General features: G+C 43.2%; 1 protein-coding gene across 1 annotated transcript in view; it reads right to left on the reverse strand.

Moving 5' to 3' along the window:
- Positions 1-24,238, reverse strand: part of slc35f1 (solute carrier family 35 member F1) — a 115,756-nt gene that overhangs the window by 54,728 nt on the left and 36,790 nt on the right. The window contains exon 2 of the mRNA XM_042096032.1: positions 15,376-15,551. Within this exon, the coding sequence (XP_041951966.1) occupies positions 15,376-15,551 (176 nt within the window). The remainder of the gene's footprint in view (positions 1-15,375; positions 15,552-24,238) is intronic.

A 24,238-nucleotide genomic window follows, 5' to 3' on the forward strand; every position in this document is an offset into this window, starting at 1 on the left:
TGAATGGGGGCTCTCAGTATTTGACTGCGTTATGTTGCGTGTGCTAAGTGAGTCTTTGGCAATGCAATCCTGAGCTGGCGTAAGTCAATAACTCATCCCATCTAGGAACTGTTTACATTGGTTCCAGGATTTTATTGATGGTTGGAGGATGATGGCTTCTCTTGAAAACACACACTACATCCATGCACAAACACAAACACACACACTAGTACGTACATACACACACACACAAACCCACACACACACACACTACTGTACGTACAGTACACACACACACACACACACTTTGAGTGGTTACAGCAAATGTCGCACACACACTATGTACACACACACACACACACACACACACACACACACACACACACACACAGAGACACACACTTTGAGTGGTTACAACAAATGTGGAGACTGCTAAAAAGAGAGCACAAAAAAACATTATTGATTTGGCATCTGCAGGTGAAACTGCTAAGCTGCATACCTGGCTTCACCTGCCGCTAGCACCACGGCAGCTCCCTCTCCTCAGGCAGGTTCCACTATTTGTATCTCCAGGTGTGTCCCCTAAAGCAGTACGACTCAAGGTGTGTCCCCTAAAGCAGTACGACTTCAGGTGTGTCCCCTAAAGCAGTGCGACTTGGCTGGGCGAGAGCCTCCTTGGCAGGAAGCAATAAGAAAGCTTTCTGAGGTAATCACAGGCAGCAGAGGACGAAGACGGTGACCTTAGCGGGCGCTCATGTTTTCCCAGAGGAAGATGAGGGTCGAAATAATGAGAACCACTGGACTGTGACAAGCCCGATGAAATCTCTCACACCGGGAAAAAAGAGCAGCGTCCCACCTCTCTACAGTTCAATTATTTTCCTGCATGTGCGCTCTCTCTCACTTTCTCTCTTTCTCTCTCTATCTCTCACAGTAACTAAAGCTCTAGTCTCTCACAGATGCTTGTTCTCTTCTCTTGTCAGTTCAGTGGTAGACTGGAGGACTGCAACAAGGCTGATAAAAGCCTGTTACGAGAAAGCAGGCTTAGGCTCAGAGTTCAAACCAAAAGCAAGCATGAACAACAACAAATAATGGTAATGCTGACACGAACGCTGAAAATTATAAATGTACCTATCAACTTGATGCAACGCGAGTAGGCTATTGCTTTGCGAAACTGAAACATTTAAGATTCAGAGTCGTTTCTTTTCTCTTGCATCACCTGCCTCTAGCCAAGACTTTAACCTGGAAACTCAACTCTTAATTGTGTGAAAAAATACTGCATACTGCAGAAAGCATGACACTTTAGAGAGAAAGAGAGAGAGAGAGAGAGAGAGAATTAAATTTAGTTTTTGAGGCAATGTGAGATGTGAGATGTGAATGTGGGAAAGGGAGCGCACTAGAAGAAAAGAACACGACAGAAGAAATTCTGAAATTGGGCCGGCAGTCACCCTGAGCTTGGGGGAGGACAGCGTAAAATTAATCAAGGATTCATTAAGGCACTGATACATCATATCTGTGTGTGTGTGTGTGTGTGTGGGGGGGGGGGGGGGGGGGGGGGGTAGCTGCAGCCTCTCCAAGCATCTGGGAGAATTACTCAGAATGACTCCGAAGAGAGTCGAGGAGAAATCAATACAGTAAATAGCGCTTCAAGGAAATGGCTGCCACAAACAACTTGTGTTCGAATGGGGAAATGTTTGTCTGGAGAGTTAGCCGAGTGTAGGCAAAAGTAATTAAAAGAAAAAGTTGGTCACTGTCTGAATGGGGCCATGCACTGGGTGCCTATGAAATTAAATGTTTTATTCTTTTTGACGTGCGTTGAGTGGTTGGCCAACTGTTAACACTCTGGCATGTTTTTTATGGTATTGCTTCGTCTGCCAGTGTCCTTGGGGGGAAGTTGTGGAAGTTTGCAGGCAGCAGAGTGTGTTGGCTGATGCTGTACACAGACACTTTATACACATTCTCTCTCTCTGTCCTGTCTCTCTCTCTCTCTCTCTCTCTATCTCTCTCTCAAACACACACACACACACACACACACACACAGACACACACACACATTTTATATGCTTTTATTTGGACCTTAACACAGGGGAAGATTCACAGATCCAAACACTGAAGGAAGTATGTTACACACTAAGGCAGGTCTGATCAAACACAGAATGCATTGTGCTATTTCATTCTGAACTGCATGATTATGGGTAAACATGGCATCGTCGCTTCCAGATGGATAAACTACCTATTATTGCAGAAATGGAGCAGTACTTTGCAAGCTTTTTTGCAGTTGGCTTGCTTAGTCCACACAGTTGCAGTCCGCGTAAGACAAGTTTTGTGCACATGCCCCAGACTCCCAAAAACAAGAATGATAATTTTGCATTGAAACCCTATATTTGTGATGTTGTCGGCAAGTGGCTGATATTTCAGCAGCTTGGAGTTAAAACAAGTGTCCATGTACAAATCAAAATAACATCCTATTTCAACAATAGTCACATTCTTAGTATTGTCATCTATAATGGTGATATCTGGGGGTATTTGGAATATTACAGAAAGTGATATTGATGGTGTTTTCATCATTGAACCAGTCCATTTGTACATTGTGGTGCTTGTATATTTTTGTCGTTCCCTCCTGTACTTTTTTGATGCTTTGTGACACTAGGTCCACCAGTCTATCATGCCTTGCTATGTAAAGTGGTCTCATTAACATAGTTAGTGGAGTGAAGAATGCAGTCTGGTTTGTAGTTGGATGGTACCCACGTAGCCAGGTTTGATCTTGTTGGGAGGACTTGAAGGCGCGATTTGATGGTAACGTGAGAATATCCTCGCCAAGAGTGGGGGTTTGAAAATATGGTGTGGGACAGGGAGTGATTTGCAAATGGCAGAAGTGCCAGTTTTCCCTGTAGCCTGAGGCTTGTCCAGTGTTGTGCGCTATGTGAGCGCTTCATTTTGAGAATTTTCTGCCCTTGCACCTGTTGTTGACATCTCGGACTGCGTGTTGCTTACTTTGTAGGTTGCGCATGTGTAAATGAGCGGATCGTAATGATGTTATCCAGTTCAACTGTTCCGCTGTCCGGTCTAGCCCACTTCAGGTTATTCCAATCCGATGGCAGAGATCGTTTAAGTCAAGGCCAGTCCGACCTCACACCGAATTCAGCCGCTTTGATGTCCAGTTTGCCATTGTCCCTTCAACTTAAAGCCAAGGAACTGTGGATCATCCTCCTTAGCGGGCGGGACTTTCCGCCTCTGTAGATGTTGGATGAGAGACGCGCGAGCCATCTGTTTCACCGCTGGATCACTGTTATTCAACATGTTAAGCAGGTGGCTGGTTCTAGTGGCAGTGTATATCCACTCGATGTTAGGGACGCCTAGACCTCCATCTTTCCTGGGCTGAAAGATAATGTCCCCGGTTGAGTGCGTGTTCAGCCCAAGCCACATCCTTACCAGTCCCACCGTTTTATTGTTTAGTTCTGTCAGTATGTTTTTGTTGAATATGGATATTTGCAAATAAATGCTGAATTATAGCCAGGGCTATTTCTCTTATAGCATGAATTTTCATAATGATGGGTAAGGGGCAGGAGTCGATGAGGTCCTGTCTGTTGCAGTAGTCGCTGGTGAGCTCTTTGATTTTGCTCTTCCCAGTTACTTTCTATTTATGGCAGAGGTATGTGTACGTTTCACGGCGTGAATAAACACGTATTGGTTGTTGTAGCAATGTTAATGTAGGCGATTTGTCTGTTTTTGAGGAGTAGGCCTAGTGCAGAGCAGCAGCAGCAGCAGGCGGGACAATTCAAGTCATCTGTTAAAACACTTGACAGTAGACTAGGCTAGCCTACTACTTAACCTCAGAAACAGGTGAGTTGATGAGTTGGAACATTAATGCTAATAAGATGTTAGAATGTGTCACGAATCATAGCCAAGTGAGCTGCGTTGGGCTGTCCTTGTTAGGCTTGTTATTGATGTGTGGGGCTGATCAAAAATAATCGGATGCCCGCGGGAACGCTGTTACAAGAATATTTCAATAAACTTCGGGTGAAATGCAAGCACATTAGGCACATATATCCAGATGGCTCCAGTTAGGCTAATAGGGCCTAGCCTAGGCTACTTTATAAATACATAATTTGCTGACTGCGTGTGGTTCTTGCTATAGCTGGTCAGTTAGAGGTAGGCTGCTTTGCCTGAATTCTTTGTTACATTGCTCCGGAACTGTTCATCACAGCGAGATGAAACCTTAATTGCCTGACAGAGCAGAAGTGGGGCTTTCCAACGAGACTAAACACTTGTCTGTGCGATCAAGTATGAAAATAAAAATAAATATCATGTAATTAAATAAAATTGATTCAGTTCACCTGCGCACCCATTACTCTCGTTTGAATTACTCGCAAACCCGTGATCGCATAGATATGGCAAGCAAATCAGAAGAAAGAGGAGACACAGGGCTATCTATTGGTACCAAGTATATCGTTCCTTCTGGGCTATAAAAACAGACAACGTGACTGCAAAATAAAATAATGTACAAAAACCAACGCTGCACACCCATTACTCTCGTTTGAATTAGACCCTACTCACGAACCCGTGATCGGATAGATATGGCACGCAGAGGAGAATAACTTCATATAGCTCGACTTACCCCACGTTTTTGTGTGTTGTGGTGGCAAAGCATGTTCATAATACAACACTATCATGTGTTTCTCTATGGCAAAGCATGTTCATAATCCGGTTTTGAGATCCTAGCAAATTCCGGCATGGCATCCAATTCGAGACTCACATTGCATCCCAATTTATTCGACAAAGAAACACCTTTTTGCCTTCACTTTGTTCATGATAATGCAGTAAAAAGTTGTTTTAGAATCATCATGAGTGTATACACAGAACATGCAAACTCGGGTTCAGTCAGGTCAGATCAGTTCGTGTCACAGATATGGAGCGCAGAAAGGGCATTTTTCATTACTGTGTCAATGGCACTTACATTGACCATGATAACTGCTTATAACTAAAGGTAGTGAGAATGGCCAAAAATAGAGTAGCCATAGGGCTAAATAAAAAAATGGCATTTATTTCCATAAGTCACACACCACATATTTTTCACATTTGCTCAGCCCCAGAGAATCCCTCCACCATGGCAATGATATTGCCAGATTCAGAACAGTCTGCCCTATGCACACATGTGCCAGCTTGCAGTGGTGAGATACATGTCAAAATATAAGAATTTTTATAATACACTATTTGTATTTTTATTATTTAAAAATCAAAATGAAATCAATGCAAGTATTAATACATGAAATAGTGGCAGATCTGGGTAGCCTAGACTCTGTTAAAAAACAATATATAGCATGTGTGTATGGCACTTACATTGACCAGGATAAATGTTTCTAAGGTAGTGAAAAAGCCCTTAAAACAGTCTAGGGTTCTAAGGGTTAATTTCTTAATTCAGAGCCATGTTACTTACAGCCAAGTACTTGGAGTGGATATCAGAAAGAAATATAGTTTGGCCATCAGTATGAGATCAAATATATACATACAATATTTGTAGTATTTATTATTGTTCTTTGAGTTAACATCATTTGAATAAAACTGATTAAGTAAGGTGCATTATCATAATATTTTTTATTGGCATTGACCTATTTATGGAAAATATGTTGGAGTGGCCAACAAACTGACCTGTGTATCAGTGTTGGCTTTGCACAATGTATTGCCATTATTAAAATAGGCAATCCTAATCTTCAAAACTTTTTGAGTAGTTTTCAAATAGTAGTTTTGATTCCCAAGTGCCACCCCAATAAAAAGTCTGGACCCAGCTGGCCCCCCCTATAAAATAATCCTGGCTACGCCCCTGTAAAAGACGGCACATTTTGCCTGCTTCACACAGAAAACGATCCAATTTCGACCACTGCAAGAATGTCTCTGTGCGGTTAAGCATCTTATGAATTACGCGCTCATCTCTGGACGCAATTTGCACATCATCTGCGTAACCTTGGACTGGAAGTGGTGATCGCACTCTTTCAGACGCGCACTGTTCCAACTACTTCGGCTAGCTACTTTCTAGCGGGACCGGATCTGTTAGAGTACTGTTGCAGATGACTTGGATGAATGATGTTTTATATACATCTTCAATTATGTTCATGTAGATCTGGGGAAGATCTTGGGGAAGAACATGGGGAAGTCTTTTAGTGCGTGCAGCATGACGCTATGCTGTAGAGTACCGAAAGCATCGCGAAAGTCCAGGAAAACAGCATAAAACCTGCTTGAGTCATGCTTAAAATCATCAATTCCGGTCTTTAGGCAGAAGACATGTTCGTTCATCCCCTGGCGACTGACGTAGGCCTTTTGACTGGTGGAGAGTATTTCGTTTTCTGTGAGCCAAGGTAGAATGCGGGCAAGTATGCATTTCATAAAGACCTTATAAATTGTTGGCAACAATGAGATGTCCCTCCATGTCGATGGGTCATTGGGGATGTTGTCTTTCTTGGGGATTCTATGTATTAGCACGCCTTTCCAGGACTCAGGAACTCAGCCATTTAATAGGCATGTGTTAAAGATTTGCGTGAGCAATGGGCATAACATTTGCTTTGTGGCTTTTAACGTCTCGTAAGTTACTCCATCGCCACTCGCTTTATTATTCGGCAGGGAAGCGATTACTTTCTCTACCTCAGTGCATGTGAAGGCCTGCGTTTGTGGATCGCAGCCTGCGGGGTTGAGAGGCCAGGGTACCCTTTGTAATGGGGCGTGATCTGTCTCACTGTACTTGTTGGTGTAATAGTTTTGAACAAGTTCCACATTGCTTACAGCTGGGGGTGGGTTTGGGTATGTGCTATTGTTAAGGATGATGTCAATTGCTTTTGATCTCCTGTGTTGCCATAAGTAAGAAAGTTTATTTCTTCCCACCTGTTTCAGGTGTTCTGCCATGATGTTCTGAGCTGTGGTTGAAGTTGTGGAAGTTTGCAGCAGCAGAGTGTGTTGGCTGATGCTGTACACAGACACTTTTTTACACATTCTCTGTCTGTCTGTCAGTCTGTCTCTCCCTCTCTCTCTCTCTCTCTCTCTCTCTCACACACACACATACACACACCCACACACACCCACACACACACACACACACACACACAACACACACACACACATATAAACGTACCCCCCCCCCCCCCACACACACCCACACACCCACACACACACAACACACACACACACACACACATACACACACCCACACACAGCCACACACCCACACAACACACACAACACACACACACACAACACACACACACACAACACACACAAACACACACACAACACACACAGACACACACACACATCTCCCTCTTTCTGGCTGGGAACATCTCCCCGCAGCAACTGTGTTTAACTCGGCTGTGATTATCTGCGTTATCACCGTTTGCTCATTTCTCTTGGACTGCATCCACCTGGCCCCCTCGCGTATGCTGACAAAACAATGGCTGGCAGCAGCCGCCATTTGTCTGCCTGCTTTCCCAAACAACCGCAGAGCCATCGAGCTGCCATATGTTCGCGTATCATTGTGGTCGTTTTTCGAGGAGCACAAAAAGGTTCGTCATTCCTGCAATTACACTCTCATTCCTGCAACTACACCCGATGGGGGAGATGCCTCCTCCAAAACCATGTCACACAAGATGTCAGAGAGATGAGTTCATATTCTCACGATAGCAGATGAGAGATGTCTCAGTCATATTCGCCCGTTCGAAACCGCAGCAAGGCTCACTAGAGTCTCAACGAGGCTAGCAAGGCTCTCAAGCTGGGATATCAGTATGCAACCTCCATCAATAACAGCCAACAGCTACGAGCTGCAATGACAATGTTAATTGCGCTAATCGGAACTGGATTTAATAATATGAAAAGCATCGCTGCTTGTGCCAACCACACTAGCCTGCTGTTATTAATAACTGACTCTACGTGCTATAGCGGCAAGACAGCATGTTGACTGTTCTTCGAGGCAGAGGCAGAGTTAATTTTTTTCATTTGCTTGCTGTGGTGCCTCAGGCAAAGAGAGCGGGAAAAGACTAACGTCACTCAGGATGAGACATGAGGCCCTGAGAGAGACACCTTGGGAGATGGACACCACTGGCTGTGTTTAGTCTCTCACTTGTTGCTCTCTCATTCTTTGTCTCTCTCTCTCTCTCTTTCTCTCTGTCCCTCATGTTGCTCTGTAGTTTCCCCTTTCCTGGTGTGAATAGAATGTGTGCCGGGGCGAAAACCGAGTTTTTTTTTTTTTATTGAAATCAATTTGTATTTCTGAAAATCAAACTTCTCTTTAAAATCCATCACTGAACTTTATCCAGCTGCTGATGGGTAGCAACCAGAAGCAGGATCTGTTGTCAAAAGTAATGGCGCTCATTAGTGAGGTCATTCATAAGCATAGAGGCTTAGGCCTACTGCACAATGCATAGACTAATGATACTGGTAATGCCAGAGGAGGCTTGATATCTGCACAAGATCCCCCATCCATCTTGTCTGTTACTACCAAAGGTAGGTAGATTATTAGGCATGCTACCAAACTAGATAAAATTAGGGGGGGGGGGGGGGTCAGGTAAATCTGGTTTTATGAGAAAAAAATCTGAGATTTTCTTTTTTAGGCCATATCGCCCAGCCCTAGCCGGAGCGAGGGGGTCTTTGTAGGCCTGACAGCCTGACAGGAAGCACACGAGGAGAAAAGGCCGGAGCGACAGCGTGTTCACATGTCCGAGGGTGAAAGAGTCTCTACTGCTGAACAGAAGTTGAGTACTGCCCAATCCACTTCACAGAGGGATCAAGAGAAAGTGAGAGAGAGAGAGGGAGAGAGAGAGAGAGAGAGAGAGAGAGAGAGAGAGAGAGAGAGTTAACACTAAAAGAGAACACTTGCACACCACAATTTTTTTCACAGTTGGGAGCACATTGTGCTTGGCAACGGAAGGGTTGGTGGGAGGGGTTGGTGGTGGAGTTACTCAGCAGTTGATTGTGAGTCACCCAGGCAAGGCATCAGATGGGCAGCTGCTACTCACTACCCACTGCCAGTCCCAGGAGCGAAAAAACACAGTGAGAGCCACACGCCATTCACTCGCAACGTGTCCCTCTTTATGGTGGACGCAATAACAACGGCGACGGCCGCCAGACACTACAGACAGACACGCAAGTAAAGCTATTTGGCGAGCGTCGGCGGTCGGAGTGCCACAGCTGCGTCTTTCTCTTGCTGAGAAGAATAGCTTGACTTGGAAATAATGGGCTTTTCTGCAGCCTGCTGGTGCCATCCCAAGTTAACGCGTCAGGAGTAGGAGAGCAGAAAGGCATTGGACTCTACACTTTCACTCTGCTCTAGTGGCTCCAGCATCAGGGAGTGAAAGGCGTTTCTTTCAAGCATGACAAGCTATGACAAAGCAATGATAGAATGGTGAACTGGTACCAATGTTGTCGAAGTAAGCACTTTTTTTACTATCTAGGCCTATTTAATTTTGTGGGCGTGGTATGGAGATTAAGGATCTATCCACTGAAAATCCCTAATTTCTCATTGAGGAAACAAAGATGGATGCTCTTGTTATGATAGATAGATAGATAGATAGATAGATAGATAGATAGATAGATAGATACTTTATTGATCTCCAAGGGGAAATTCAAGTTATAGAGTTCTGTGATATGGTATCTATTACTTGTCAAAACCAATTTAACTAGCCTCTGCTGAGGGTCTTCAGAAGGAGCTACTGTATGCGACAGCCACGAGAGAGTCATATTTCTTTGTATAATCTCCTCTCAGCACACATTTAAAAACACCCAGTGCTCGAGGATTTCATGTTTACCAGAAGCACAGACAAAACGTGCGGAAGGTGTCTCTTAGTTATGAATCAAGGCAATCCAAATGATTTTCCCCGAGATTTCTATTAATAAACCACATTTAGCATTCCAGGCCTTGACTAGTTTGTTCTATTTCTGGCTCAGGGAAAGCGTGAGGCAACGGTGAGGAAATTAGATTCAAATCGTTCCGCAAAACTGGCACTCGACATGTGCATAATAAACTGTAAAAAATATGACGCGTCGTGTGTGTGTTGCGCCGCTTATTTTTCTGCACAGGCGTCCACTTCGTTAGACATAAACATCAATGCTTTGCAGAACTTGTTGGCTTCCTAATGGTCGAACCTCTCAGAAGTTTCAGGAAAAAAAACACCACGAGCAAAGAGCTACATGTGCAGAATCAAAGTTTAGGTGAAGATTATTCCTTAGGTCAGTTGGGTTCTCTATGCCCTGCAGCTTTTTTATATTAATTTTGCCATGAGGAAAGTATAGACTTGGGTTCTCGAAGGTCAAGAAAATAACTCTGTAATGGTACAGTCAGCATGTGTCATTTCAATGTATCTTCTAATGGCCTTATAATGGGGTGGACGGACTGATAAAACACCAGGTAATTGACTGCACAGTAAAAAGGTTCCAAGTCTCCAGTAGCGTCATTCAGCTTTGGGCTTAAAGGCAGTTTCTAGCCTATGTGTATTCTAGCCCAGTGAAGAATCAGAATGCAATCTGGGATTCAGTCACCATTACCACAGGCAAAGATCCTTAATATACATTATCAACCGTCTCTGCCACAGGCATGTTAGAGACTGCTATATTAAAGCCTGTGTTGCAGGTTAAACACCACTGTTGATTAATGGGTACATAAAGCACTCAATATATGTATATCATTTTAAAAATGTCTCCCAATGGTGTTAAATGCCAGTTTTTGTTGTTGTTAGCATTAGCGGGTTTTTTGTACGCAATTCGGTGATGACGTCACTTTGGGGACTACTTGATCTGCGCTTCATTCATTCCAATGCATTTCAATGGACATCGCGGTTACACTTTCAACATAAAGTTTGTATATCTACACTTCGAATTTCGTCACAGCATTTATATCACAGCTACCCTATGATCTACCAATGGTAATAACGGTGCCTGATATCAATTTAGTATTTTTTCTGAATTTCGGGAGGTCTCGTTTTGGATGGTATATGTTTTACATTCATTCCTATGGGAAACGGTCGCGGTTACACTTTCAACATAAAGTTTGTATATTTACACTTCGAATTTCGTTACAGCATTTATATGACAACGACCCTATGGTCTAACAAAGATAACAATGTCTTCCGATTTTAGTTTAATGCAATTTTCTGAATTTGAGAGGCCTCGTTATGAGGCTATAATGCACCTATTCAGTTCAATGTATTATGCTTATAACATTACGACACTTTTTTTGTTACTGTCAGTGAACAGCACCGAATGAAAGTCAACATGTTCTTTGTATCTAGTGATAGTGATAATGTCGTTAGTTCAGATAAGTAGGCTACCGGGCAAACTTAGTCAGAAGATCAGAATATGAAGCATCATGATAGCTAGCTGGGCTAACTTTTTAGTCCCACCTGTGAGCCACCCCAGTTACTTAGCTTCTAGCCGCCGCCGATTAGGCTGGTCGTGTCTCAGCATGAATGTTTTCGATAACTACTGCTCGTGATTGATTGCCATTGACATCGCCAGGGTACGGCTTACCAAAGAGGGAGATAATATGGGCAAGTCGCAGTTTTGCAGGTGCTTGTGTGGGCTGTGCCGTCCCGATGGAAACTGTGGTGGAGAGCTGCAGTAACTAGGGAAGCGAGTGCATTTTGGCCGCTGGTCGAGGAGCTCCCCTGTGACCAGCATAATGACATGATCTATCTATCTGTCTATATACATATCTAGGCTATCTATAGCCTATATGTTTATCTATAATCTGCGCTATCTACTGCTGAACAATACTTTACTCGTCTCTCTTTACTCCTCTCTCGTTACTCTCAAGGGTCTCAAGGTGGGCTTTGGTCTGTAGTCTCCCCAAGGTGACGTAATGCAATGCATTGTGGGGGAAAGGAGAATCACTTCAAATGCTGTGAAATATTACCTGCTTTTTGGTATTATATTCCGTTTTGTGATACCCAACAACATCAAATACAATGGATAACAGTTTAAATGTTTATTATCAACAAGCAAATTGTGCAAATTTGTTGGAAAACGAACCCTGCAACACGGCCTTTAATGGATGTTCTAGAACATCTAGAACAAAGATCTTAGAGCACACCATTCTCCCTTTTACAAGTTAGTTTACTATCAAAATGACTTCAAAGCTGTCATATTAACCTTGCATAGGATGCCTTTAAGCAAGGTTCATCTATTCAGTTCATTAATTTGACATTATTGTTTATTACTGATATTCTCCTTAATGTAGTCTTACCATGTTATTGTTTTTATATTATTGATTGAATGGACATTATTGTTTATTATTGCCTTTTTCCCCTCATTTTCATTGCTTATTTTATTAGGCTATTGATTGAATTGACATTGTTGTTTATTATTGCTATTCTCCTTATTATAGTTTGACCAACATTCTAATCTGTTCCCTGTTCAATTTTAAATATTATATTACTTTTGTATTTGTATGTCGCTTTGGACAAAGGCATGTGCCAAATCCCATAACCATCTAGTGTTAAGTGGTTCAACAGGGCATGAGTGTGTGAGGAGACTAAATAAACCCCACACACACACTCACCCAGAGGTCACCCTCAAAGTTTACAGATAAAGAGCCTAATGTTTTTGATGCTTTTAGATTCTTATACGAGCCACTTCTACTTAGCCTCTATCCTGGCCAGACCCAACAGAATCTCTCAAATTGAAGTATTATAGTGAAGGGCACAACCCTTGGCAGAAAGCATAGCTTCTAGACAGTCGCTGACTCTCAAATCACACCAAAAGGAGGAAGACTTCCTCTGTCAATGGCCACGTCTAGACAAAAAAGAAATGACTGGGCACTCTATTCTGTCAATGTCTTCTATTGAGTCAATTAAAAGTCGATATAGAGCAGAAATAGCTGACGGCAATCAAATACAATACTTCAGTGATGTTGCTCCTTTTCTACTCTCACACTCTTAAAACAAATGTGTTAGAAACAACACAAAACTGTGTTGTCCCTATCTGGACATAATGATATGTTAAAAAACAACAAGTTGTGTTATTTTCAACAGATTTGTTGTAAGAGTGTACACAATATAACAAAAGCAATGTGTTAGAAACAAGACAAATTGTGTTGTCCCTATCTGGACATAGAGATGTGTTAAAAACAACACAAATTGTGTTATTTTCAACACATTTGTTTTAAGAGTGCACAGTAGGAGAGACTGAGGGCAGGTGTTACTCAATCTCTCAGATCTCACAGATAACATGTGTAACAATGACATCATCCAACTAAGTTCCAACTGTCATCAATGTTTTCCACCCGTCATAAGTTATTGATAGAAAGTCTCCCTTATAAAAAGTATGGAATGGTGTAGTCTAAGGGAACTTCCTGAAGAAGTGATGCCCTGAACAGGGAACCAGGGGGCTATGAATGATTCATGACAAGGCCTGAGGCTGTGGTCTCACAGACAGCGGTGTTACAAAAATGGCATCCTCGATCTCACATAATGTTTTTTTCTACACTATATACGTACACAAAAGTACTGGGACATTTATGAGCATTTATGAGGCCAGGCACGGATGTTGGGCGAGAAGTTCACCCCAAAGGTGTTTGATGGTGTAGTAGAGAATCCTGTTTTCTGTGAGCCAGTTGAGTTCTTCCATAACAAAATCACATAAACTTGTCTATATGGACCTTGCTTTGCAAACTCTAGACAATCAAGCTGGTGGAGTGATACTGATGTAATTATGTTTTTTTCAGGGGTTGGGGTTGGGTTAGTGAAAGGACATCTTAATGCTTCAGTGTACTCAGACATTTCGGACAATTATATGCTTACAACTTTTTGGGAAGAGTTTGGGGAAGCCCTTATCAATCCTAAGACCGCTGTACCCCAGTGCACAAGGTCCACAAAGATCTATACAGACATGGTTGGGCGAGAACTTGACTGGCCCACAGAGAACAGGTCTAACATCATCCAACATCAATGCCTGAACTCAAAAATACTGAATGAATGGGCAAAAAATGCACAATGTGGGAATGCACTTGTCACAAGGTCGGTTCGTTCGCCGCTCACGGGCCTCGAACCTGCCACTTTGACACACACACCGGCATGGGAGACCAGGCTTCCAACTCAGCGGTTAGAAGCGTTCTTAAGGTTAGGGCTGTGAGGATTTACATGGGCAACCAGCACGCTAGCTCAGTCTGCCTCCGTTACACCAGAGACTTTCTAATGTGGAGACACAGCACTCAAAAAATACTCCATAGAAATGCATGGGGCTAGTTTGTCAAGCCAATATGGCTGTTGTCTACACATATCCCACCCCTTCCTCGGCAAAACGTTGACATGTGAATACATTGAGCCAATCATGTGGTGTGATGTGAATACATTGAGCCAATAATATGGTGTGTTGTGAAGACATCGCTAGCTCAGTCTGCCTCCGTTACGCACGCATATATATATATATATATATATATTTAAACAGGTGCCAGATAATAAAAGATGCAAATGGAAAAAGGAATATCCGCACACTGTCTTCTTTGCTCTCAAAGATGATATAATTGAACAACGTTTCAACAATTCTGGTCTTCATCAGGTACATCAAAACAAATGTAACTGAAAAAGACCAGAGTGGTCGAAACGTTTCACAATTAAATCACCTTTGAGAGCAATGAAGACAGTGTGCGGATATTTTCCTTTTCCAAAAAATTGCACATACTATAAAATCCTTCCCAAAAGATTGAAAGCTGTTACATCTGCAAAGGGGGACCATCTCCATAATATTATTAATACCTAATGATTTCAAATGGGATGTCACTGGGATTGGGATGTCCTCCTTTGAGTGTAATGGCATAAGTCCCAATACTTTTGTCTACATACTGTAAATTTGGTAGAAAATAACAACCTTGCATTTTGTTAGGAAAAAGATTCATTGAGTTAAAAGGTGCACTCCTTGATGCTGGTGAAAAGGCTATTGACTTTTCAGCTCAAAATCCGACCAAATAAACCAGTTTCTTTTCATGTTACTGAAGCAGCATTGCTGATTGGCTGAGAGGTGTAAAAATAGGCTCGGCTACTTTACTTGCTGCTCACAGAGAGTTTTATTCACACATGCACTGGATAGACCTACGGTGTGTGCACAGACAGAGGATAATTAATGGCTTATAATGGAGGACTGCCCTGCTGAGGTGTGTCTCAATTCATGCATTCTCACACCAGTGGTATGGGCACGCTAACCTGCTGAGTGCTCGGCCGGTAAAGGTCAACAGCCCCTGCTGGGACTGCAAATAGCACGATTAGCTATGGAGATAATGCCACGCTGCTTTTAACTTGGTACTATAATGCACACCACTGAAGTGATTAAACCTTTTGTACCCAGAGAGAGACCCACAGTTCCCAGGTGGGAAATCAAACTTTGTGTGTGTGTGGTGGGTGGGGGGGGGTTGGGGGTCTGATACCATTACAGTACCTTGTCTGACGGCCAGAGTGGTGGTGTAGACCAGGAAGAGGAGGATGTAGTTGAGAAAGCTCTGGAACACGGGGGTGTTTGCACGATAGTCGTCAGCCAGGTACTTGCTGGTCAGGCCGATCCCGCAGATGAGCAGAGAGAGCACCTGGCCCAGGGCCAGAGTCAACAGCAGCTCCCTGGGGATGGAGAGAGGGAGCGAGGGAGGGAGAGAGAGAGAGATAAAAAGGGAGGGAAAAAAAAGAGAAAAGGGAGGGGAGACAGAGGGGAGATGGAGAGGACGAGACAGAAAGGTGACAGAGAGAATGAGGTGATGGATGAGACAGAGACAGAGAGAGAGAGAGAGAGAGAGAGAGAGGGAGAAAGAGAGCGGATGGGTGAACCAGAGAGAAAGACAAGAGAGAGGCAAGTGTAAACAGGGTACAGAGGACAGGGGGAGGCAGAGTGAGTAAAGGCAGGATAGATAGATAAAGAGAGAGGGGGGAGGGAGAGAGAAAGAGAGAGGAAGAAAACAAAACAGTTGTTAGAATACAGCCTTGTCACTATTTAGTTATCGCAGTAGTAGTAGTAGCAGTAGTGATTGTTGCCTCAGTAATGCGACAGTAAGTCTATATTTACTAGCATTTAATCCCTACTGGTGCTGGTAAGGAGATTTATAACACGGTCAAGACAGACATTTCAGCGACAATCAAATTTCCTGGGAATTCAGCCTACAAGTTTATTATTGCTAACATCATGCTGCACCCGCTGAACCACAGTGATTACAGTGTTTCTGAGCAGCCGACGTTATATTATATTTGTGGAGGGCACTCCAGCAAGGCTTATTGGACGCAACAAGCGCCGGACTGAAGCACAGCGCCGCCACGATTGAATTCATAGTGAACAGGATGCCTAGTTCCTGATGCCTACTCCACCCTTTCCAGAGAGACTGGCTGAATATGTAGGGGCTTGAGCTAGCCTTCCGATTGAACCACTTCCTCCAGAGGCTAACCAGCCTGTCAGTCAGTGCCATTACTTTGACAGAGGTCTGTCTCCTCTTAGCCTGAGAAAACTCAGAGGCTCTTCTCTCTCAGCCGTAACCATGGCACCCACCAGCTGAGTGACAGGTGTCAGCTCAGGGATTCCAGTGCCGCATGTCTCCATCGTTCGTCCCCCCCCCCACACACATCCCCTCTGCCCCCCTCCTAAGAAGCTGTCTCTGTCGGCGGCAGCTGAGGCACGTCCAGTGTGATTTGCGGTCGCCCGGGTCTATATAAATACACTCTGTCTGTGTAAATACACTGGGCCTCGGCGCAGTGATAAGCACTCGAGCCTTTCCTGTCATTCATCAACAGGTGGCAGCTGGGAGATGCAGCTTCCGCAGGATGCTGTCTGCGTGGGGTTGATATTCCCTCACACATACACACACACAAACACACACACACACACACTCTCTATATCTCCCTTTCACTCTCTCAACCCCCTCTCTCTATTTATCTGCCTTTCTCTCTCTTTCACTCATATTCAGTCTCTCTCTCTCTCTGTTTGCGGTTTCCTTCTCATCGTTCCTCTCGTTCTCTCCTTCCCTCCCTCTCTACTTCTCTATGCGTGCTGTTGTTAAAGTGATCAGGCCCGAGGACATTGGCTGCTGGGTCTTTTGTCCCCTGCGATAAGATAACACATCTCCACCATTGGTGTGCTCCAGAGACTGGACCTCTGCCACCACATCCCACTGATTACATTCCACATCTCATCCGTCTGATTGAAATCTGCAGAAATTTGATCCAAGAGTTGGATCACCAAAGAATAGTGAATGCAGAAGATTGTTTCTTTTAGAGGGACCGGGGGGGGGGGGGGCTTTTATGTCTTTAATTTGATAGGACAGTAAAATGAAGACAGTGACAGGAAGCGAGTGGGAGAGAGAGATGGGGTAGTATCGGGAAATGACCTGGGTCAGACCCGTGGGACCAAATGTGATATGGGTGCTGTAGCCAGCTGGGCCACCTCATACGATGCTTGTCTCCACAGCTTAGTTCTTCACAGCAACAATTAAAATGTCGAAAAACTCGAACATTACAATCGTGAGATGTTTGGTCTGGTTTATTTTCAAATTAGGCAAAATTAAATGGGACGTGATGGGATGCGATCCATTTCCTAATCCTACACTTGCATATGATTGTATACTTGTAGCAATCGGAGCATACTTACTGTACACACAAATTCAGACCAGAGCTGTCCACATTCAAACTATCATCTAAAGCAAAAACGAAGACACTAGTGAAGTGAGTTACATGACTTACAAACTCTTACAATCCCAAGATGACATTTCCTCTTTTCAAGTGGTTCAACAAAGTCACTCACCGTTTTGTGTGGAAGTGGAAGTAGAAACATTTTGTGCATGTCTTGTCAATAAGCTTATTCGTTTTTTTGGAAAGAAAGCACAACGCCCCACTTGGGCCTTCTCTACTATCTGCATTCCCATTTCCATACTTAATATTCCGGAGACTTACCCAGCACTTTCCCAAGTGATAACATTCCATGCTGTGTGACTTTACAAGGCAGGTCTACAGATAGAGACATCCCCGTTGTCCCCACAAGCTGTGTCAGAGTCATATGCCCTATGCAATCTTCACCACATTTTTTGAAACTGCGTGGCAGCAGTCTCTTTTTTCAGCAAAATTGTGCGATGTCTATGTAGGGTCTATGTAGCACAGTGGTTTGAGAAAGGTTACCTGTGTGAATATTAATACAGCAGACATAATAAGAGCCAGGACCAGAGCAGTGTGTGTGTGTGTGTGTGCTGGACAATCTCTCTTTTTCTCTGACCCTCAGCGACCCGCAATGACGCTTTCATTCCGACTCACAGAATATACATAGCACACCTTCCAACTTTTCTCACCATCACACAGCATGTGTGTTTGTGTGTGTGTGTGTGTGTGTGTGTGTGTGTGTGTGTGTGTGTGTGTGTGTGTGTATGTGACTGTGTGTGTATGTGGCTGTGGGTGTGTGTGTGTATTTGATGGGTTGTGCCTCTGTGTGTAGAACTGATTTGGTATGCAGGCCGGTGTCTCAGGGGAGCCTGTCAAGGTGGACTGACAGCTTTGCTTCCGTAGTATTACCTCTTATCCTGCCACATTCACCTCCACCCCCCCCCCCCCCCCCCCCCCCCGACACATACACACAGCCACGCCACACTACCCCACATAACACACACACACACACACACACAAAACCTCAGGGGTCTCACAGCAGCCCTGCATTCCAAAGCAAAAGAAAATACTCCAGCACAGAAAGACCACACTTCCATACTAATGAGTCCATCTATATGACTGAAATGTGCTTAGGGAGAGAGAGTTTGTATATGAGAGGATCTTAAGAGGCTAAATAAATAAATAAATAAATAAATAAGGCGAGTGAGACAGAGTGGCTAGACTAGAGTTTCACAGTCAATTGGCCCCTGTGAGAGGTTCGATGGGCAATTTAGTGCAGGTTGCAGGTTGACCGGGTAAGGTCTGGGTCTTTGCATGGTGTTCATGTCCACTGTTAAAGCAGCACTAAAGACTGTTAAGATTAACATTTTTACACACTTAAATAAGTAAGACCATAAAGATGACCTTTACCTTTACACAGACATACACACATAGACAATACTATACGAATGGAGCGCATCAAGCAGTTTGTGGAAGAAAGAATACCTTCTGCTTTACATAAAAGTTCAACCTACGTGCACTGCTGTGGTTACTGAATTATTGATTTTAACAGACATTTTGTTTTTCCCCACTGCTTTAATAGTTGATCTACAACAACATAGGGATCACTGGAAAATCTGCTATTTAGAACGATCACTATTTTTATGACATTCCGTTTGGGATGCTTCTGACAATCGCTCAGGCTTTGTGTTAGCAGTATAATGACATGCACATTAAGGCTCGTCATGTGAACTAGAATGATAGAAATCAAAACACACTGAAAATATCACACACGCACACATACTGTACACACACACACACAAACATTGTTATGAGCTCAGGGATGAGGGGCAAAGCACAAACAAAGCTCATACTAGTCCCAAGAGACTAGTGTGTGTGTGTGTGTGTGCGTGTGCGTGCATGCATGCGTGTGTGTGTGTGTGTGTGTTTTGTCGGTGTGCACACGTGTTTATCTGCCCCAGAGGAGTGCAGAAAACTCAAACCATTCTCACAACCCAAGGTTCTCGTACACCTCCACAGGAATATCAACTCACACTCCCTATCGGGCGTTTGACATTAAAATTAATGTGCTTCTCTCACAGTTAATTTAAAATCTCATTAGCAATACCTGGGAAACAAAGCAAGCAGAACCACTTAAAAACAAAAACAGGTCAGGGGTGATCTTTCTAAAAGTCTGTGTACAATAGCGGAAATTAGAAACATAAAGTAGTGTGTCATATTTAAATATGCAACACGGCAGGTTGCTAAATTAGATTATTTCAGAGTTCAAAGGTTGATATTGATATTGCCAAACAAGAATCTCTCGCTGCCCTCCAAACATTATAACATATGCAAGCAAATTAGAATATTGTTTGGTGTTCACACATTCCTGAAAAAAAAAAACATGAGGAAATGGATTTCACAGACGGGTTGTCAGCACACACATTACTGTGCTCCGACTTTCATTCTCAAGTTGTGAAGAGTTTCACATTACTTAACACAAATAACTGTGCTGGTGTTCTGGGTGTCTGTGGTTGTTCTCTAGCGGTGTACCATCACACCAGTGAAATAGAATAAGAATATCTGGGTTCACTGAATTCAACATGGAATTCTAGAACTTGAGAATTGTTGCGGAATTGAATCTTTTGTTAGAATGTTCAAAAACTCACACCTAAAGGGCTACACTACTTATCTACACGGTGTGGAGTACGCTCCAGTTCTGACCTGTTCCCTGTACCCATAATCTTTCCTCTCAGAGAAACTCACAACAACTCGTACGTAAAGTACTGTACATTCACATTGGGACAGTTTCTCCATCTCCCGCGTCTCTCTGCCGTGAAATGGAAAGCGTCTAACAGTGATGTGATGAAGCCCCTGATGATGTTCCAGATTAGGCGGGAGTGTAATTAGTTTGGCAACTCCTCTCCACACTGCTGATAATTGACTGATGGGGGCTATTGGATGATAGCGCCGTTATCTGATAGAGTGGCTATCTGCCAGTGCCAAGCATCAGAGCCCTATATATGGCAAAGTACGGGTGGGGCCAGGGTGTGTGCGCGGGGTGTGTGTGTGTGTTTGTCTGAATATGTGTGTGTGTGTGTGTGTGTGTGTGTGTGTGTCTGTCTGTGTGTGTGTGTGTGTGTGTGTGTGTGTCATATGTGTGTGTGTCATATGTGTGTGTGTGTGTGTGTCTGTCTGTCTGTCTGTCTGTGTTTTGAGGATGCATTGAGCATAGGGGGCTTGTTGTTTTCCTTCTATTTCCTACCAGAAACTTTTAATTACGGTGCTTTAGCGGCACATCCCCTCCCGCTAGCTAAACATAATGAGAGTCATTACCTCAACCTCTCCAGATTACATGCTGCCAAAGACGCAGAGCAAACAATGGCTCTGGCATACCAATCACTCAGCTCTGCATTATCACAACAGCTATAGCAATCATGTGCACTTGTCATATACTATTATGGAAGATTCAATATGTAGATAGATAGATAGATAGATAGATAGATACTTTATTGATCCCCAAGGGGAAATTCAAGAAAGAACCTCCCATACCTATAGTTGTATTTCCTATGGCGGCTATGTGTTGGATATGTGTTTGGCTCAAATGGAGCAAGATTTAAAGGCAATGGGCCCTATCTTACACCCGGCGGAAAGCGTTCTTATCTTACACTCAATAAAGTTACATACACACTAATGACACTTTGCGCCAGGGGTGTGGCACTTAACGACATACAGTAAGGTGTGTTCTGGCGCATGATCGAAAAATCGCTTTCTTACAGCCTCTAAAAATCATTACGCCACTGACCAAGAAAAACCTGATCTATAGCGAAAGGCACATATAAAGCACAGCTGAAGATGCACCGTCACGATATGTAAGCAGCCTTTAGCAACCAGTCCCAAACAACTCCTCTGCTATCCTTAGGATTTTTATTCAGTCATTCGAACATTATTGGGGTTGTTTTTTTCAGGCTATGCTTCCGATGGTAACCTCTTGACAGTCAATAGTGAAAGTAAGTAGCTGTGTAGAACTGTTTTGTCGTTGACTATACCACAGTGAAGTTAGTTTCACTTTGCCTAGAAATAATAGGTGCATGCAGATGCATGTAGGCTATACTCTACTAGTCACAACAGGTTTTAGTGTTGTCCTTTAATGTTTGTAAAGATGTTTGCAAGGGTTAGGCAGATTGCTATGTTAGCATTAGCAAAAGTTAGCTCACTATTAAGTTAATCCTTCAAGTTACATAACTAATTCTCATAAATACCTTTCAGCGTAAGATCTTTCTGACAATATGCATGTTAATTTGTGTTGGTTCACATACTTGTGCTGGACACACTGTTGCCCACATATAGAGTCGGGGCTGTGCACATTTTTGGTAGCATGCACATTTTTGGTAGCACACACATTTTTGGTAGCATACACATTTTTGGTAGAGCACACAGAATAGAATAGACAGCTGGATTCACTGAATTTGACGAAAGGGGTGTTGTAATCAGGGCCGGCGGAAGGCATGGGCATTCTGGGCAATTGCCCTGGGCCCAAACTACCAGGGGCGCCACAGCGCTACAACACTGCACATTGTCAAATAATGACATAGACGGTTTAAATGCGGGAGCAATTCATTTTCAGTGATATTGGTTAAATAACAGTCATGAATCAGACGTTCAAAGCATAGTGCTGCAGAAGAAAAGTGCATAGGTTGAAAAACTTTTCTCCCGCGTATGGGTAGCCTACTGATCTTCAGCCTGAATCATCAGGTTGCTATGGAACGTAGCAGAGGGACGACAATGTAATAAGGTAAAAATCTGAATCTCATCATGTCACCGAATCAGGGGAGCAATGAGCTTGTTTCCCCGCAATAAGATGGTCCTAAAGCGGGGTGATGAGACAGCGACACTCGAAGTGCGTTCCTAATGTCACGTTTGAATGCACACCTAACAGACGGCATCATTTTAAATAGGTAGTCCGATTTCTGTATAATAGCCTGTAAAATAATATGTTTATGTTACGTGAAAAGCCTAATTGCTTAATTGTAGGCTACCATTTTTTCTGTGAGGCCTCGCAATCACAATAGTCCCGCAACATTTTTTTTTATTTTTCCTTGCAGTCCAGTAACGCTGGAAAGTAGCAACGTTGAGCTCCCCCACATTGAAACCAGCCCCGATCTGCACGCTGCATCCAGGGGCTTTTGGGAAGGTAGCACACAGTCAAAAGTGGCACGCAGTCTATGAACATAAGGCGACATATTTCTATTTCGCCCAAGGCGCAGGATTGCCTTCCGCCGGCCCTGGTTGTAATAGTATCACAAACTGCACCTTTAACAAAGTCAGCTCTTGTCACATACGTACACACATACACACAAACACACACGCACACACACACACTCCTGGGTGCTGTTAGGGCTGCACCAGCCAATTCCCTAAATACATCACTTTCTCAATGTATGCTAGATAAAGGATCACTTTCCATATATTTACATAATTCTAGAAATGAGATCATATTTGCATTCACCCTGTTGGACAATCAAATAGTTTCAAATTACGCACCAAATCTCATTCAGTTTATGCCTCTAAGAAACAAGGACATCAGAATTTTTATTCTATTGTGAAAATCCACTAAGCTTGTATTGATTTATCCAGCACCATTTACGGTGAGCATTGTTTCTAGGCATTTTACACTCCCCTAACACCACTCAAAGGATCATGGGTGTCTCATTTCAGCTGGAGGAGGATACTCTACTCTACAGGGCTGTACACAAAGCAAGGCATGGTCTCATTACCGCACTGTGGATCCATTCAAACTCTTCTGTTTTAATTGTGGTCTTTGTCCTTCCTGAGTAATAACACCCAGAAACACATTGCAGTGCAAAATCTGCTTGGTATGTGTGTGTGTGTGTGTGTGTGTGTGTGTGTGTGTTTTGTGTGTTTGTTTGGACAAACAGCAGTTCATTTCTTGTGGTGCTGTTGATGTCAAGAGTCTAGTCAAACCGATCATCTCCAACAGCTCTTTATGAGATACCTGCATAATTCAGAGTAAAGCTAGTGTGTATCATAATTTTATATAATGTCAGAGCAATGCCCTCCATCTCAGTGGCCCAATCATTGCCGTAACTCATTTAGTTGTCAATGTAAATGAAGAACTGACATTAAAACATCTTTCTGTGAGATTTTTATTCCCACTGACTATTTAACTATAGTTTAAAATACCAGTGTTAAACAGGCTTTGTTAAGAGAGTTGAGGTAGGATTCTGATCAAGTGGTAGCCATATTAGCATGAATTTATGGTCTATGCTACACAGGAGGAAATCCATTACCATGCACTTTGCTTACAGCATGTTGTAACACGCATCCGGGCTTATTCGCTCCCAGGGAAAATAGGCATGTGTAAATGTCAGCGGAGCTGTTTTATGCGTATTGGTGTAAGATTGCCTAGTGTGGCTTCAGTCAATTCCAGATCTCAGACTTCAATCTTAAAAGCTATCCTCTCCCATGGCCTTTGCAAGAGCCAAAGTAAAATACAGTATAAAATACAGTGTCATGTTAAATGGTTCTTACATCAATGATCAAATCATATCACTAGTTCAAATTTCTTCAATACCTCCCATACCTAACATTAAATGCACCTCTCGACAGGTAAAGTGGCTAAAAATTAAGAAATCAGGGAGTGCTCCAAAGAGTATAAAGTCGCATTACGAATATGC

Source organism: Alosa sapidissima, chromosome 6 (genome assembly GCF_018492685.1).
Source record: "Alosa sapidissima isolate fAloSap1 chromosome 6, fAloSap1.pri, whole genome shotgun sequence".
NCBI lineage: Eukaryota > Metazoa > Chordata > Actinopteri > Clupeiformes > Clupeidae > Alosa > Alosa sapidissima.